The sequence below is a fragment of the Pleurodeles waltl genome, chromosome 6 (assembly GCF_031143425.1).
Source record: "Pleurodeles waltl isolate 20211129_DDA chromosome 6, aPleWal1.hap1.20221129, whole genome shotgun sequence".
NCBI lineage: Eukaryota > Metazoa > Chordata > Amphibia > Caudata > Salamandridae > Pleurodeles > Pleurodeles waltl.
The window spans coordinates 12,651,350-12,667,785 of record NC_090445.1 but is presented as its reverse complement, the minus strand read 5'-3'; the positions used below and the strand labels follow the sequence as shown (position 1 = coordinate 12,667,785).

General features: G+C 51.5%; 1 protein-coding gene across 2 annotated transcripts in view; it reads right to left on the bottom strand.

The window, feature by feature from the left end:
- Positions 1-16,436, bottom strand: part of LRRC8A (leucine rich repeat containing 8 VRAC subunit A) — a 50,919-nt gene that overhangs the window by 20,331 nt on the left and 14,152 nt on the right. For both annotated transcript variants that reach the window (XM_069237021.1, XM_069237020.1), the window contains exons 2-3: positions 15,571-15,697; positions 1,254-3,417 (exon numbers count right to left, since the gene is read on the bottom strand). In XM_069237021.1, coding sequence (XP_069093122.1) covers positions 1,254-3,410 — 2,157 coding nt within the window. In that variant the 5' untranslated portion in view covers positions 3,411-3,417; positions 15,571-15,697. The remainder of the gene's footprint in view (positions 1-1,253; positions 3,418-15,570; positions 15,698-16,436) is intronic.

Genomic DNA, 16,436 nt, shown 5'->3' with positions numbered 1-16,436 from the left:
GTATCCAAGGACAGACCCTGGACTAGATCTCCTCCTTCCTCTCCAACCGCTCCCAAAGAGTCTCCCTCCCACCCTTCCGCTCAGACCCCACCGAGATCATCTGCGGCGTCCCTCAAGACTCCTCGCTCAGCCCAACTCTCTTCAATGTCTACATGAGCCCCCTCGCCGACATCGTACGCTAACACAACATCATCACCTCCTACGCCAACGACACTCAACTGATACTTTCCCTCACCAAGGACCCCACCAGCGCCAAGACCAACCTGCAAGATGGAATGAAAGACGTCGCAGAATGGATGAAACTCAGCCGTCTGAAACTAAACTCAGACAAAACGGAAGTCCTCATCCTCAGAAACACCCCGTCCGCCTGGGACGACTCCTGGTGGCCCACGGCCCTTGGCACCGCACCAACCCCCTCAGACCACGCACGCAACCTCGGATTCATCCTGGACCCTCTTCTCACCATGACCAAACAAGTCAACCCTGTATCATCCTCCTGCCTCCTCACACTCCGCATGCTCCGAAAGATCTTCCGTTGGATCCCCGCCAACACCAGAAAGACTGTGACCCACGCCCTCGTCACGAGCCGCCTGGACTACGGTAACACCCTATACGCAGGAACCACAGCTAAACTCCAGAAACATCTGCAGTGAATATAAAACGCCTCCGCCCGCCTCCTCCACAACAAGGGACCTGAATACCTCAACCGTCGCCTCAGCTTCTACACGCCCACCCGTCAACTTTGCTCCGCCAACCTCACACTCGCCGCCGTCCCTCGCATCCGCCGCACCACGGCAGGTGGGAAATCCTTCTCCTACCTGGCGGCCAAGACATGGAATTCCCTCCCCACCAACCTCAGGACCACCTCGCATTCCGGCGGCAACTCAAGACCTGGCTCTTCGAGCAGCAGTAAACCCCTCCCCCTAACGCCTTGAGACCCTCACGGGTAAGTAGCGCGCTTTATAAATGTTATTTGATTGATTTGGATTGATACCTTCAATAATTATCCCAATGCTATACAAAAACGCTCAAGTTCACACTTTATGACCCACGTTCCAAGATGTGCTTTTCTGTATTTTAAGATGCAGATTACACCTCCTAAAGAACCTCAAACCTAGAGAAAGGAATCAGGCCACATTGTTAATCTCGAGTCTGGTGCACTCTTCCTTTACAAGCAGGGTACAACAAAAGGCTGGAGGTGTAACAAAAGGCACAACCCTCAAGTGGTGCCCACTGAGGCTTGCTCTACTCACCCGGTTGGCTGTCACAGCACAGTACTGGAGGTTCTGCAGGTGCCCGATGTCTGGCGGGATAATGGTGAGGTTATTGTGGCTAAGGTCCAAGTAGCGCAGCTTGCGGCAGAGGAAGAGCTGGGTAGGAATCTTGTCGATCTTGTTGCGGTTGAGGTAGAGCCGCTCCAGGTTGGTGAGATTGCCGATCTGGATGGGGATGTAGGCGATGTGATTGTACCAGAGCTTGAGACAGGTGAGGCGGTGCAGGTGCTGGAAACTGATAATCTCTTCGATGGTCTTGAGGTTGTTGTCCTTGAGGTTGATCTCTTGAAGGTTGTGGAGGCTGAAAATGGAGTGTGGGATGCGCTCCAGGTCACAGCGGAGGAACTCCAGCTCGGTCAAGTTCACCATCTTCTTGAGGCTGTTCAGGACCATGAGCTTGGTGCCCTCATTGTTGATGGAGAGCTTCTGCAGGTGGATGCCAACGTCCGTCACCACCTGTGGCAACTTGGTGAGGTTGCTCTTCAGTCGCAAGACCTTCAGCCTTTTCAGTTCTCGCAGGCCATCGATCACAATGTAGCGGTTGTTCTCGGCACTAAGGTTCCCAGTCAGGTGGAGTTCCTCCAAGTTCTTAAGGCTATAAATCCAGAGCGGGATCTCTTTGATATCTGTAAACTTGATATGTAAGGACTTTAAGTTCTCTCGCAAGAAGGCCAAGGCCGGGGCTTCAATTCTAGCAGCTGTGTGGTAAAGCCACAGTTCCTGGAGGCTGGTGAGCTGGGCGATGCTGGGAGGGATGGTGACGTCAGGAATCAGCTCCAGCTTCAACACCTCCAGCTCCAGCAAGTCGAAGACTGTGTCTGGGATGCCGCTGAGCATGAAGAGATGGAGCTCCAGCTTGTCCTGCGAGTTCTTGGTGATTCGCTGGCGCAGCTTGTCCAGCGTCCACTCATTGTTGAGATTCAACTGTCGCAGCTTGTTCTCGCTGACCTCCGAGAGGAAGACAGCAAAGCGCTTGGAGTAGAGGGGGTCATACTGGTCAATGAGGTGCAACATGAAAGCAAAATCATTCTTGACATCCGGAATGTCACTGTAGCTGCTCTCCTCCCGGATTGACTCAAAGGAGTACTTCTTCAGAGAGCGTCTCAGCATCCACCAGAGCGTGTACATGCAGATCAGGCCATAGAAGATGACCAGGCTGATGTAGAAGGAGGCCAGGATCTTGAAGAGCGTGGCCAGGGGGTGGGCGCAGCGGAACATGCTATAGCCGGTCAGGCTCTCAATGTCCACCCTGCAGTCTACATCGAAGGTGATGTTACTGACATAGTACATAGTGTAGCTGATGATGAGAAGGAACTTTATGACTTTGATGATTGTCTGGCGCATATACAGGCGGTAAACAATGTCTCCTTCTTCCACATGAGTTCGGAACTTCTTCACCTTCTCAAACAAAGCCTTAGCCTGCTCGCCTTCCTTCTTGTCTAAGACCCCAGTCTCCGAGCGGTCTACAATGCCCTGCTCTATCCGGGACTTGGTTCTCTGCAGCATAGGAACAGTGGCTTCCACATCCTCACTCACAGTGGAGGCCTTCTTATCCATTGAGCCGTTCATCTTCCCCGTGGCTGGTTTGGGGTCGCTTTCCTCTACCACCGTTTCAGACAGCGCTCTGGTGGTCCATGGAGAGTCAAAGCACTTTAGCAGGATTGAAACAAAGTGCTCCAGCTTGGAGCTGGTGCGGGGGAACTTGAACCAGAAATTGCTGCAGGCCAGGAATATGAGTGTGTGCAGCAGAACTAGGTATGGAAAGTACTTGGCAAACCAATGGAGTCGGTTCTCATAGCACACAGCATCCACATAGTTATACTGATGCCGGTCCAGGTCATACTTGATGCCAGTTGGGCCAGCATCTGCAGAGGAGATGATGCTGGCATTGTAGTAGGAGGACTCAAGAGCCGGTGTTGACCAGGCGCGGTAGGAGTCATTGCAAGAGTCTTTGGTGACCCATTTGCATGGGAGGCAGATCATTTTGTCTTGTGTGACCTGCAGCGTCCCGCCAAAGACTGCGATCATCAACATGACAATGGAAATGTAGTCTGTGAACACATCCCACCATGGCTTCAGAATGCGGTACGCAGGTTGGGTGTCAGCAAAATAGCGAAGTTCAGTGATGGGAATCATGGTTTATCTGAAAAGAAAGGAGCAGCAATCAATAGTGGTATACGTTCAAAGAGGTCTAATCAATGCAGATCTCAGGTCACAGAGGGAATGAGCCACCCCAGGCCAGACAGCGCAAACTTACAAAAAAATAATAATAATAATAATCCACACACTTTTCCTTTTAACACTCTGGCATTCACAGTGCAGCTCCTAAATTGACTGAACATCTCCCACAACCCCCAAAGACATGTAGATCATTCCCTGATGACATGAGGAGGTGAGTTTATATTCCAAATGGGACCTGCTCTAACTTCCTCCTTCCCGATTGACATTTGACAGTTCCATGCACACCAACCTTCTCATCTTCAATTTACTAACCCTCAGGCCTCTCTGCAGATTAAGTCTCCTTCATCTCTACCTCTCAGACCTCCCTCCAAACCAACCTACCCACATCCTCAACCCACCCAGAATGCTTTTTCACCTTTCCCTCAGCAGAGATGTCCATGTTGACCAATCCCCCCCCACTCTCATACCTAACCGTAGACTCTCCCCCAGCACATCACAGTAGAATGCTTTCTTCACCTTCTAGTCACTTTTACCTGCCCATACTAAACCACAGATCTCCCACAAACCACCTCACACACACACTTTAGCCCAGGAAACCCTTCTCCTACCTTCAGAAGCCACTCTTCTCAGACAGGCTTATCCTCACTCACCAGTGACTATCCAATTCACATCACCATTTTAGACCTTCAAGCACGACAATCGGTCTCTCACTTTTTCACAGTAAAACCTCACCTCAAACTGATATGAAAAGCATTCATAGCTGTGTAAGAAATATTGAGCTGTGAAGTTTGTACTGAAGGTAATGAGTAAGCACAACACTTCAATACAAATGACTCTGGAGGTATACTCTACAGCAGTAATACTCCTAGTACGGCCCGGGGGGCGCTTGCGGCCCTCCTGACCTTTACATGCAGCCCAGCAGCACTGGGCTGCTCTTAACTACAGACAGCACTAACATTAAAAAAATGTAAATAAACAGGCAAAAATGTATTTAAGGTGAGTTGAAGGTAAAGAAAAGAGATAAGAGATGGGTTCTGTATAATGTAACATCAGAAACACCTTCATTTTAAAAGTCATATTTGAAGCAAAAATGTAAAAGCACGATCAAGTCTGCTCAAAATTCAAAAAGTGTATTTCATTAACATGCAGAAATGTCACCTTAGTACACCAGATTATATCACTGCATTGAAGAAATATATTTTTTCAAAGTGATCATTTTCTAACCTGAATTTAGAAACATTCACTCCCCCATCCCCCACCCAGACAACAATGCCTTTGGTGAGCTAAGAGGCAAGTCAGCTATGTGCACTCTTTCGGTGGCCTAGGTTCCATTATACAAAAACATTATAGTTTATTAAATCAAACACAAAAAGGTTTTGTGCAGCACACATCCTAAAGTCATGCGAAGTCCTCATATGTGATAATGAACAAAAAGCAGGGAAAGTGAAATAAAACATTTACTTAGGATCGCACAGTTTGGTTAAGTGGAGAAGCCGTAATTATTCCCAAGTTTATGGTTTCACGTTGTGCTATTCAGACACTAGAAGTATAGCTTTGCGTCACTTACACCCACTTTACTACCAACCCCCGACTGCCACCCTCCTGCCATCAGTGCGGCCCTCGGTCACATCAAAGACCGAACTCTGCGGCCCCGTGAAAATGTTTGCGAGTATCTGTGCTCTACAGAGATAAATACAAAGGTTCTTCCATCCCAGGTAAGCAGTGCAGAGGCCTTTTCACTGCTCCGGATCCAACAATGTCTAAGACAGAGATCTCATAGACATGTTGCAGATCACCCCAACTCCACTCTCCAACTGTAGTGGTTCTTAACGCATGTCGCGGAGTACCAGACCTTTGCAGCAAAGAAGCCGAGTCCAGTCCCAAATTACCAGACCTTTGCAGCAAAGAAGCCGAGCCCAGTCCCAAATTACCAGACCTTTGCAGCAAAGAAGCCGAGTCCAGTCCCAAATTACCAGACCTTTGCAGCAGAGAACCCCAAAGTCTGTTCCCTGATAACCCAACCTCTGCAGCAGAGGTCCGCAAGACCAGGACTAGATTACCAGACTTCTGTTTCAAGGGCCTTGTAATGAATGGATGTGCTTTCCAAACAGCACCCTACGATCATATGGGTGTATGTATGTTGACAATCATGACCTGACTGCTTTATCAAGAGCAGGGTCCATAAAGGGACAACAAGGTGCCAGACAGTTCCAAGAACAGCGGGCTAGAAAGAGGTTTATTATTCTCTATAAAAACCAGACCTGAAACAGGAGGAGGGGCTGCAGCGGAGAGATAATGGGGCTTCAGAAATGACAGGGGATACAAACTTAGCTTGGGATGTAGTTACCCGACTCCTGAAGTACCTGGTGTGGTCTCTGTGTACCAGACCTCCATGGAGAGATTCACAGTAGAATAGAAGAGAAGGCTGAGCAAATCTTGCCAAGCTAGACCAAAGACGAATCGAAAAGGGAGTTAATTCAGACCGCTCTCATATGCTGTCATGCAACTTGTTCAGAAAGATGGATGCTACCAGCTCTTTGAGGAGAACATCTGACGCTGTCTGCCTTGCAGCCAGAGGAAGGAGGAGTGAACGAAAGATAAGGACATAGAGAGAGGGAACAGACAAAGATTGAAAGGAATGTAGCGGAAAGATAAAGCAGGGAGGCTGGAACAGACAGTGCATGGAAGGGTTGCAGTGGGCAGAGTATGAGAGGGCTGTGGAGAGAGAGAATGCACAAAAGAGCTCATGCAGACAGAGCAAGAGGCTATAGGTGGGGAGAGGAACTGCAAGAGAGCTGGAAAGGCAAAAGTAGGAGGGGAAGAGTAGGGATTGAGCAGACCAAAATGAAGAGACCAGGGAAAAGCTACATTATCTATTTCCTACATACATAAATATGTTTGTGTGGAAAATAAAATAATGGGGAGTAAACGATAAAGCCCTTTGAGTGCTTTTCCCGGATTTTGCCATTAAATGTGCAATAGAACTTGGAAGACAAACAGGACAATTTGGAGAAAGCAGAAATCATAGACCAAGATGAGGACTGAGCCTTCTTGGTATATCCCACTGTTGGACCTAGGAAGGCTGAATGACCTGACAGGTGACGTTCTGGTGGGAGAGGGCAACAGGTCAAGGTAGTTTTCTAGAGTGGACTGGACCTCTGGCTGGCATCTGCTCATTTTCCCCAAAAAGGTCCTAGCAGATTTGTGTTATTTGTATATACAATCTATTTAAACAGCTCTCTTCTTCACACCCAAGATGCCTACTTGACCTATTGTTGCCAATTCTTTAAAACTAAAACAACCAGGGGCGTTGGTTCCATTCAGATGAGAATCTCACTCTCACCTTTTGCATCTGGTTGTCTGATGAATCATTCAGTCTTCTAGAAAGTGCTTTCAGTGAAATGTCTGAGAGACTATTGTACAAATGAAAACTACTCTCAATCACTCAATGGCTTTCCATATTCCAGGTTAGCACCACAACTAATTGCCCACCCAAACAGACATAAACCATCAGTGGTACAGGTTTCAATGTCCAATATGCCTAACTATGGAATTCACTGGCAGCAGAACTACAGGTCAATGAGACTCAACAGGTGTTTAGGAGGATAACGAAATCTTGGCTTTCTCCACCTGAATATCCGAGTCTAGACAGTGTAAAGATCTCACCCTCAAAGGGGAAAGGGGCATAGTCTAATCCCAAGAAAGAGGAATAATGGAACCTCTGAACTCCAGTACAGTCACACTAAACACCACATCTTACACAATGTTGACAAAGATGAAATTCCACTGTCAATCTGGAAATATGTTGGGTGATGGAGACCGGTGTTCATATCCAAAGTTACAGCTACGATGACCGCACCAGACACTCCAACAACACTCAGCAAACTCAAAACTGAAGGGAACAACTTCTTTAAATCACAGATAAATACCATTAAAATGTTCTTCTAGTCTTTGATCTCTCTGCACAGCATCTGCCCCTACCCTTTCTCCTGCCCTATAACTGATTAACCTTTCTAACTCCTCCTTCTGGACTCAAAGTCCCAGCATGAACAAGCAGGTCCCAAACAGTAGATGCGCGCTCCTAACAGCATTGTGCTATAGGACAACGAATTACGGTAGGACACACATACTTGATTGCATGCCGCCTAGGAAATATCTATCAAGAACGCAAAAGTATAAATAACTGAAACACCTGAACAACTAACTTCCATAGACTGCAAATGATCGGTCTAGTGATCGCCAAGGGTGCAGCATAATATACAACTAACTGAAATAGTTACAAACAGCACTAGAACCTCGCTAGGACTCCATGGAGTGGCATGCTACCCGTCACGAAGAGCTTCAATGATTAGTTGGGGGTATGAAGTGCTATATAAATTCACAATACAATACCTAAGCCCACTTCTTCATCTTGTAGATTGATGCTAAACAAAAGGCAATGCTCTTTTGCTACTATTTTCGAGGCCTGACGTTAATGTGCTGAACAGCATTTGTTGCCTCCCTACAGGTGCATGGGATAGCATATCACAGCGAGACCTACTGGCTTTGCCATGACTTCTTTATTTAATTGTTAAATAGCAAGAGGACAATGAGGTAAGTTTGCATGTAATAAGGACACCAGGAACGGATGTCACCCCCAGCACCTCTTTCCAGAGAACTGAACTCTAGTGCAGAACAGGCCTTAGTGTGAACGCTGCCCCTTTAGGACACCACAGCACATTGGCCTTTTGTATGGTCCTTTTAGGTACACTGCAGCACGCTGCCCCTTTGTATGGTCCCTTTAGGTACACTGCAGCACGCTGCCCCTTTGTATGGTCCATTTAGGACACTGCAGCACGCTGCCCCTTTGTATGGTCCATTTAGGACACTGCAGCACGCTGCCCCTTTGTATGGTTTCTTTAGGAGAGAGTTCTAAGAGGACACTGCAGCACGCTGCCCCTTTGTATGGTCCCTTAAGGACACTGCAGCACGCTGCCCCTTTGTATGGCCCCTTTAGGACACCACAGCACGTTGCCAGTTTGTATGGCCCCTTTAGGACACCACAGCACATTGCCCCTTTGTATGACCCCTTTAGGACACCACAGCACGTTGCCCCTTTGTATTGTCTCTTTAGGAGAGGAGAGCGGTCCAAGGGGACACTGCAGCACGCTGCCCCCTTGTATGGTCCCTTTAGGACACTGCAGCATGTTGCCCCCTTGTATGGTCCCTTTAGGAGAGGAGAGAGGTCCGAGGGGACACTGCAGCACGCTCCCCTTTGTATGGTCCCTTTAGGAGAGGAGAGAGCTCCCTGGGGACACTGCAGCACGCTGCCCCTTTGTATGGTCCCTTTAGGAGAGGAGAGGAGAGAGGTCAGAGGGGACACTGCAGCACGCTGCCCCTTTGTATGGTCCCTTTAGGAGAGAGGTCCGAGGGGACACTGCAGCACACTGCCCTTTGTATGGTCCCTTTAGGACACTGCAGCACGCTGCCCCTTTGTATGGTCCCTTTAGGAGAGGAGAGAGGTCCGAAGGGACACTGCAGCACGCTGCCCTTTGTATGGACCCTTTAGGAGAGAAGAGAGCTCCCAGGGGACACTGCAGCACGCTCCCCTTTGTATGGTCCCTTTAGTGACACTGCATCATGCTCCCCTTTGTATGGTCTCTTTAGGAGAGGAGAGAGGTCCCAGGGGACACTGCAGCACGCCCCCCTTTGTATGGTCCCTTTAGGAGAGGAGAGAACTCCCAGGGGACACTGCAGCACGCTGCCCCTTTGTATGGTCCCTTTAGGACACTGCAGCAGGCTGCCCCTTTGTATGGTCACTTTAGGAGAGGAGAGCTGCGAGGGGACACTGCAGCACGCTACCCCTTTGTATGGTCCCCTGAGGACCCTGCAGCACGCTGCCCCTTTGTATGGTCTCTTTAGGACACTGCAGCATGCTGCCCCTTTAGGACACTGCAGCACGCTGTACCTTTAGGACACTGCAGCACGCTGCCCCTTTGCATGGTCCCTTCAGGGACACTGCAGCACGCTGCCCCTTTGCATGGTCCCTTCAGGGACACTGCAGCACGCTGCCCCTTTGCATGGTCCCTTCAGGGACACTGCAGCACGCTGCCCCTTTGCATGGTCCCTTCAGGGACACTGCAGCACGCTGCCCCTTTGCATGGTCCCTTCAGGGACACTGCAGCACGCTGCCCCTTTGCATGGCCCCTTTAGGGACACTGCAGCACGCTGCCCCTTGCATGGCCCCTTTAGGAGAGCTCCCAGGGGACACTGCAGCACGCTGCCCCTTTGTATGGTCCCTTTAGGGACACTGCAGCACGCTGCCCCTTTGTATGGTCCCTTTAGGAGAGAAGAGAGCTCCCACGGGACACTGCAGCATGCTCCCCTTTGTATGGTCCCGTTAGGGACACTGCAGCGCGCTGCCCCTTTGTACGGTTCATTGAGGACACTGCAGCACGCTCCCCTTTGTATGGTCCCGTTAGGGACACTCCAGCACACTGACCCTTTGGGTGGTCCCCTTAGGACACTGCAGCACGCGGTCCCTGTGTATGGTCTCTTTAGGAGAGAAGAGAGCTCTGAGGGGACACTGCAGCATGCTGCCCCCTTTTATGGTCCCCTTAGGACACTGCAGCACACTGCCTTTGTACGGTCACTTTAGGACACTGCAGCACGCTGCCCCTTTGTATGGTCCCGTTAGGGACACTGCAGCACACTGCCCCTTTGGGTGGTCCCCTTAGGACACTGCAGCACGCTGTCCCTGTGTATGGTCTCTTTAGGAGAGAAGAGAGCTCTGAGGGGACACTGCAGCATGCTGCCCCCTTTTATGGTCCCCTTAGGACACTGCAGCACACTGTGCCTTTGTACGGTCACTTTAGGACACTGCAGCACGCTGCCCCTTTGTATGGTCCCGTTAGGGACACTGCAGCACACTGCCCCTTTGGGTGGTCCCCTTAGGACACTGCAGCACGCTGTCCCTGTGTATGGTCTCTTTAGGAGAGAAGAGAGCTCCGAGGGGACACTGCAGCATGCTGTCCCCTTTTATGGTCCCCTTAGGACACTGCAGCACACTGCGCCTTTGTATGGTCCCTTTAGGACACTGCAGCACGCTGCGCCTTTGTATGGTCCCTTTAGGACACTGCAGCACGCTGCGCCTTTGTATGGTCCCTTTAGGACACTGCAGCACGCTGCGCCTTTGTATGGTCCCTTTAGGACACTGCAGCACGCTGCGCCTTTGTATGGTCCCTTTAGGACACTGCAGCACGCTGCGCCCTTGTAGGGTCCCTTTAGGACACTGCAGCACGCTGCGCCCTTGTAGGGTCCCTTTAGGAGAGGAGAGAGCTCTGAGGGGACACTGCAGCATGCTGCTCCTTTGTATGGTCCCTTTAGGGACACTGCAGCATGCTGCCCCTTTGTATGGTCCCTTTAGGACACTGCCCCCTTGTGTGGTCCCTTTTGGACACTGCAGCACGCTGTCCCTGTGTATGGTCTCTTTAGGTTAGAAGAAAGCTCTGAGGGGACACTGCAGCACGCTGCCCCTTTGTACGGTCCCTTTAGGACACTGCAGCACGCTGCCCCTTTGTATGGTCTCTTTAGGAGAGAGCTCCGAGGGGACACTGCAGCACGCTGCCCCTTTGTATGGTCCCTTTAGGGGAGGAGAGAGGTCCGAGGGGACACTGCAGCACGCTGCCCCTTTGTACGGTCCCTTTAGGACACGGCAGCATGCTGCCCCTTTGTATGGTCCCTTTAGGGACACTGCAGCACGCTGCCCCTTTAGGAGAGGAGAGCGCTACGAGGGGACATTGCAGCACGCTGCCCCTTTAGGAGAGGAGAGCGCTACGAGGGGACATTGCAGCACGCTGCCCCTTTGTATGGTCCCTTTAGGACATTGCGGCACCCTGCCCCTCTGTATGGTCTCTTTAGGAGAGGAGAGAGCTCCGAGGGGACACTACAGCACGCTGGCCCTTTGAATGGTCCCTTTAGGACGCTGCCGCATGCTGGCCCTTTGTATGGGCACTTTAGGGACACTGCCGCATGCTGGCCCTTTGTATGGGCACTGTAGGGACACTGCAGCATGCTGGCCCTTTGTATGGCACTTTAGGGACACTGCAGCACGCTGGCCCTTTGTATGGGCACTTTAGGGACACTGCAGCACGCTGGCCCTGTATATGGTCCCTTTAGGAACACTGCAGCACACTGCCGCTTTGTATGGTCACTTTAGGGACACTGCAGCACGCTGCCCCTTTGGGTGGTCCCCTTAGGACACTGCAGCACGCTGCCCCTGTGTACGGTCCCCTTAGGACACTGCCCCTTTGTATGGTCCCTTTAGGAGAGAGGTCCGAGGGGACACTGCAGCACACTGCCCTTTGTATGGTCCCTTTAGGACACTGCAGCACGCTGCCCCTTTGTATGGTCCCTTTAGGAGAGGAGAGAGGTCCGAAGGGACACTGCAGCACGCTGCCCTTTGTATGGACCCTTTAGGAGAGAAGAGAGCTCCCAGGGGACACTGCAGCACGCTCCCCTTTGTATGGTCCCTTTAGTGACACTGCATCATGCTCCCCTTTGTATGGTCTCTTTAGGAGAGGAGAGAGGTCCCAGGGGACACTGCAGCACGCCCCCCTTTGTATGGTCCCTTTAGGAGAGGAGAGAACTCCCAGGGGACACTGCAGCACGCTGCCCCTTTGTATGGTCCCTTTAGGACACTGCAGCAGGCTGCCCCTTTGTATGGTCACTTTAGGAGAGGAGAGCTGCGAGGGGACACTGCAGCACGCTACCCCTTTGTATGGTCCCCTGAGGACCCTGCAGCACGCTGCCCCTTTGTATGGTCTCTTTAGGACACTGCAGCATGCTGCCCCTTTAGGACACTGCAGCACGCTGTACCTTTAGGACACTGCAGCACGCTGCCCCTTTGCATGGTCCCTTCAGGGACACTGCAGCACGCTGCCCCTTTGCATGGTCCCTTCAGGGACACTGCAGCACGCTGCCCCTTTGCATGGTCCCTTCAGGGACACTGCAGCACGCTGCCCCTTTGCATGGTCCCTTCAGGGACACTGCAGCACGCTGCCCCTTGCATGGCCCCTTTAGGGACACTGCAGCACGCTGCCCCTTGCATGGCCCCTTTAGGAGAGCTCCCAGGGGACACTGCAGCACGCTGCCCCTTTGTATGGTCCCTTTAGGGACACTGCAGCACGCTGCCCCTTTGTATGGTCCCTTTAGGAGAGAAGAGAGCTCCCACGGGACACTGCAGCATGCTCCCCTTTGTATGGTCCCGTTAGGGACACTGCAGCGCGCTGCCCCTTTGTACGGTTCATTGAGGACACTGCAGCACGCTCCCCTTTGTATGGTCCCGTTAGGGACACTCCAGCACACTGACCCTTTGGGTGGTCCCCTTAGGACACTGCAGCACGCGGTCCCTGTGTATGGTCTCTTTAGGAGAGAAGAGAGCTCTGAGGGGACACTGCAGCATGCTGCCCCCTTTTATGGTCCCCTTAGGACACTGCAGCACACTGCCTTTGTACGGTCACTTTAGGACACTGCAGCACGCTGCCCCTTTGTATGGTCCCGTTAGGGACACTGCAGCACACTGCCCCTTTGGGTGGTCCCCTTAGGACACTGCAGCACGCTGTCCCTGTGTATGGTCTCTTTAGGAGAGAAGAGAGCTCTGAGGGGACACTGCAGCATGCTGCCCCCTTTTATGGTCCCCTTAGGACACTGCAGCACACTGTGCCTTTGTACGGTCACTTTAGGACACTGCAGCACGCTGCCCCTTTGTATGGTCCCGTTAGGGACACTGCAGCACACTGCCCCTTTGGGTGGTCCCCTTAGGACACTGCAGCACGCTGTCCCTGTGTATGGTCTCTTTAGGAGAGAAGAGAGCTCCGAGGGGACACTGCAGCATGCTGTCCCCTTTTATGGTCCCCTTAGGACACTGCAGCACACTGCGCCTTTGTATGGTCCCTTTAGGACACTGCAGCACGCTGCGCCTTTGTATGGTCCCTTTAGGACACTGCAGCACGCTGCGCCTTTGTATGGTCCCTTTAGGACACTGCAGCACGCTGCGCCTTTGTATGGTCCCTTTAGGACACTGCAGCACGCTGCGCCTTTGTATGGTCCCTTTAGGACACTGCAGCACGCTGCGCCCTTGTAGGGTCCCTTTAGGACACTGCAGCACGCTGCGCCCTTGTAGGGTCCCTTTAGGAGAGGAGAGAGCTCTGAGGGGACACTGCAGCATGCTGCTCCTTTGTATGGTCCCTTTAGGGACACTGCAGCATGCTGCCCCTTTGTATGGTCCCTTTAGGACACTGCCCCCTTGTGTGGTCCCTTTTGGACACTGCAGCACGCTGTCCCTGTGTATGGTCTCTTTAGGTTAGAAGAAAGCTCTGAGGGGACACTGCAGCACGCTGCCCCTTTGTACGGTCCCTTTAGGACACTGCAGCACGCTGCCCCTTTGTATGGTCTCTTTAGGAGAGAGCTCCGAGGGGACACTGCAGCACGCTGCCCCTTTGTATGGTCCCTTTAGGGGAGGAGAGAGGTCCGAGGGGACACTGCAGCACGCTGCCCCTTTGTACGGTCCCTTTAGGACACGGCAGCATGCTGCCCCTTTGTATGGTCCCTTTAGGGACACTGCAGCACGCTGCCCCTTTAGGAGAGGAGAGCGCTACGAGGGGACATTGCAGCACGCTGCCCCTTTAGGAGAGGAGAGCGCTACGAGGGGACATTGCAGCACGCTGCCCCTTTGTATGGTCCCTTTAGGACATTGCGGCACCCTGCCCCTCTGTATGGTCTCTTTAGGAGAGGAGAGAGCTCCGAGGGGACACTACAGCACGCTGGCCCTTTGAATGGTCCCTTTAGGACGCTGCCGCATGCTGGCCCTTTGTATGGGCACTTTAGGGACACTGCCGCATGCTGGCCCTTTGTATGGGCACTGTAGGGACACTGCAGCATGCTGGCCCTTTGTATGGCACTTTAGGGACACTGCAGCACGCTGGCCCTTTGTATGGGCACTTTAGGGACACTGCAGCACGCTGGCCCTGTATATGGTCCCTTTAGGAACACTGCAGCACACTGCCGCTTTGTATGGTCACTTTAGGGACACTGCAGCACGCTGCCCCTTTGGGTGGTCCCCTTAGGACACTGCAGCACGCTGCCCCTGTGTACGGTCCCCTTAGGACACTGCCCCTTTGTATGGTCTCTTTAGGAAGGGGTGAGGTCTCTGAGTGGACAATGGAGCTCACTGCCCCATGTATGGTTTCTTTAGGAAGAGGAGAGGGCACCGAGGAGACAATGGGGCACACTGCCCTTTTATATGGTCTCTTTAGGAAGAGGAGAGGCCTCTGAGGAGACAGTGGGGCACACTGCCCTTTGAACAGTCTCTTTAGGAAGAGGCATCTGACTTACCAACCATTCAAATCACCGACCACTTCTATTGCAGCTGTAACACAACTAGAGATATACATGGAACCTCACTCAGTCACCTACTCACAGGGACTGAAAGGGCACATTAGATTAAGGAAGTCTGCATTAAACTGCCCAAAGACAATTTAATTTATAAAAGGTCCAATAAAAGTGGTTTGAACAATAAGAAATATACAGATTCTCACTCAGTGGAAAGTGCAGGCCGACACATACACAGTTTGCAGATGTCCACTGCTAGACAACACATGTCTGGACGTCTGAAGGCGGGTCTCTTCTCCCTGGCCAACTTTTCCTTCATTTATATACCTTTTGACAAATTTCTAAACCACCTCCATATTGAACCTGTTGGGAAGCTGGGTTCAGTAAGAGAGGAGGTAACACTGTTGTAACAAGGAGGGATTGATCCTACATGTCCCGTGAGACCAGTAACATGCGCCCCCATTCCTGCACCCCTCTGCACAAATCCACATCGCTGGCCACATGCCACTCCAGCGTCTTAGTGTATCAATGGCATCTAAGAACAATAATGTCCTTCCCAACGTTGGTCATTTTCCTCCCGCAACACGGTTGTGCCAATCCTCCAATGATCCTACAGCCGGTACCAGCAGCAGCTTCCTATTGCTGCACTAACCTCTAAGCCAACCCCTGAGCGCCGCCACCCACTACATGAAGACAGTCCAATAGTCTGTGGCCCTAGTGCACACAGCCCCAGGGCCCCACTTACTTTGATGATCCAGTGATGCTATCTGAACTGCAGTTGTCTGTGTGGCTGTAGGCAGAAGCCCCAGTGAGCGATAACTTTGGTGATGCCTTCTGCCCCACTCCCGCCGGGCGCCATCAGAGCTGCAGTCCTGGGAGGGACAAAAGGGGAGATGCATAAGCAAGGCAGAAAGGGCACAAAAAGCATGGGCACAGGGATGCAAACTTGTGGCACAGGTGCAGAATCACAGGTGAGGCCACTCACAGGCACAAGAGCTTAGTGCCAGTCTTACATGGGAGGAGCACTTACACACACATAGACACACACACGCACACAATTAGTGGCAAGTATCAGGTCCCCACTCTCAACCCTCATGAATGAGATGATGCCACCGCCATCTGCTCCCATATCCTTCTGTGCCATGTAACAAAGAACTACAATAATATAGCTCTTGTTAAGACAATAAAAAGGTAAATACGTCAAATAAAATCTTTGCTTGCACCCCCACATATCCAGAGCCAGCATCTCCTACCACATCCAGCAGAACCAAGAAGTGCACACATGCCCAACAGAATCAGCACCTTAGACAACATCCAGAAGAACCAACATTCCACCTGGCCCGGCACCAAGATCAGCCTGTCTTACCACATGCAGATGAACCAGCATCCCGGCACACAACTCCCAGAACCAGCATCTCCACCACATTCAGCAGAACCGACATTTCTGCAAGCACCCCGTAGAACCAACATCTCTTACCATATCCAGCAGAACCAGCATTTATTTTTTTTAAATCTGTCTATTCACATTTTGAGTGTGTGAGTAATACAGTACATACATGATAAAATATAACACTTCTGTATAAGGAAACAAAGGTCATTGAACAAAACTGC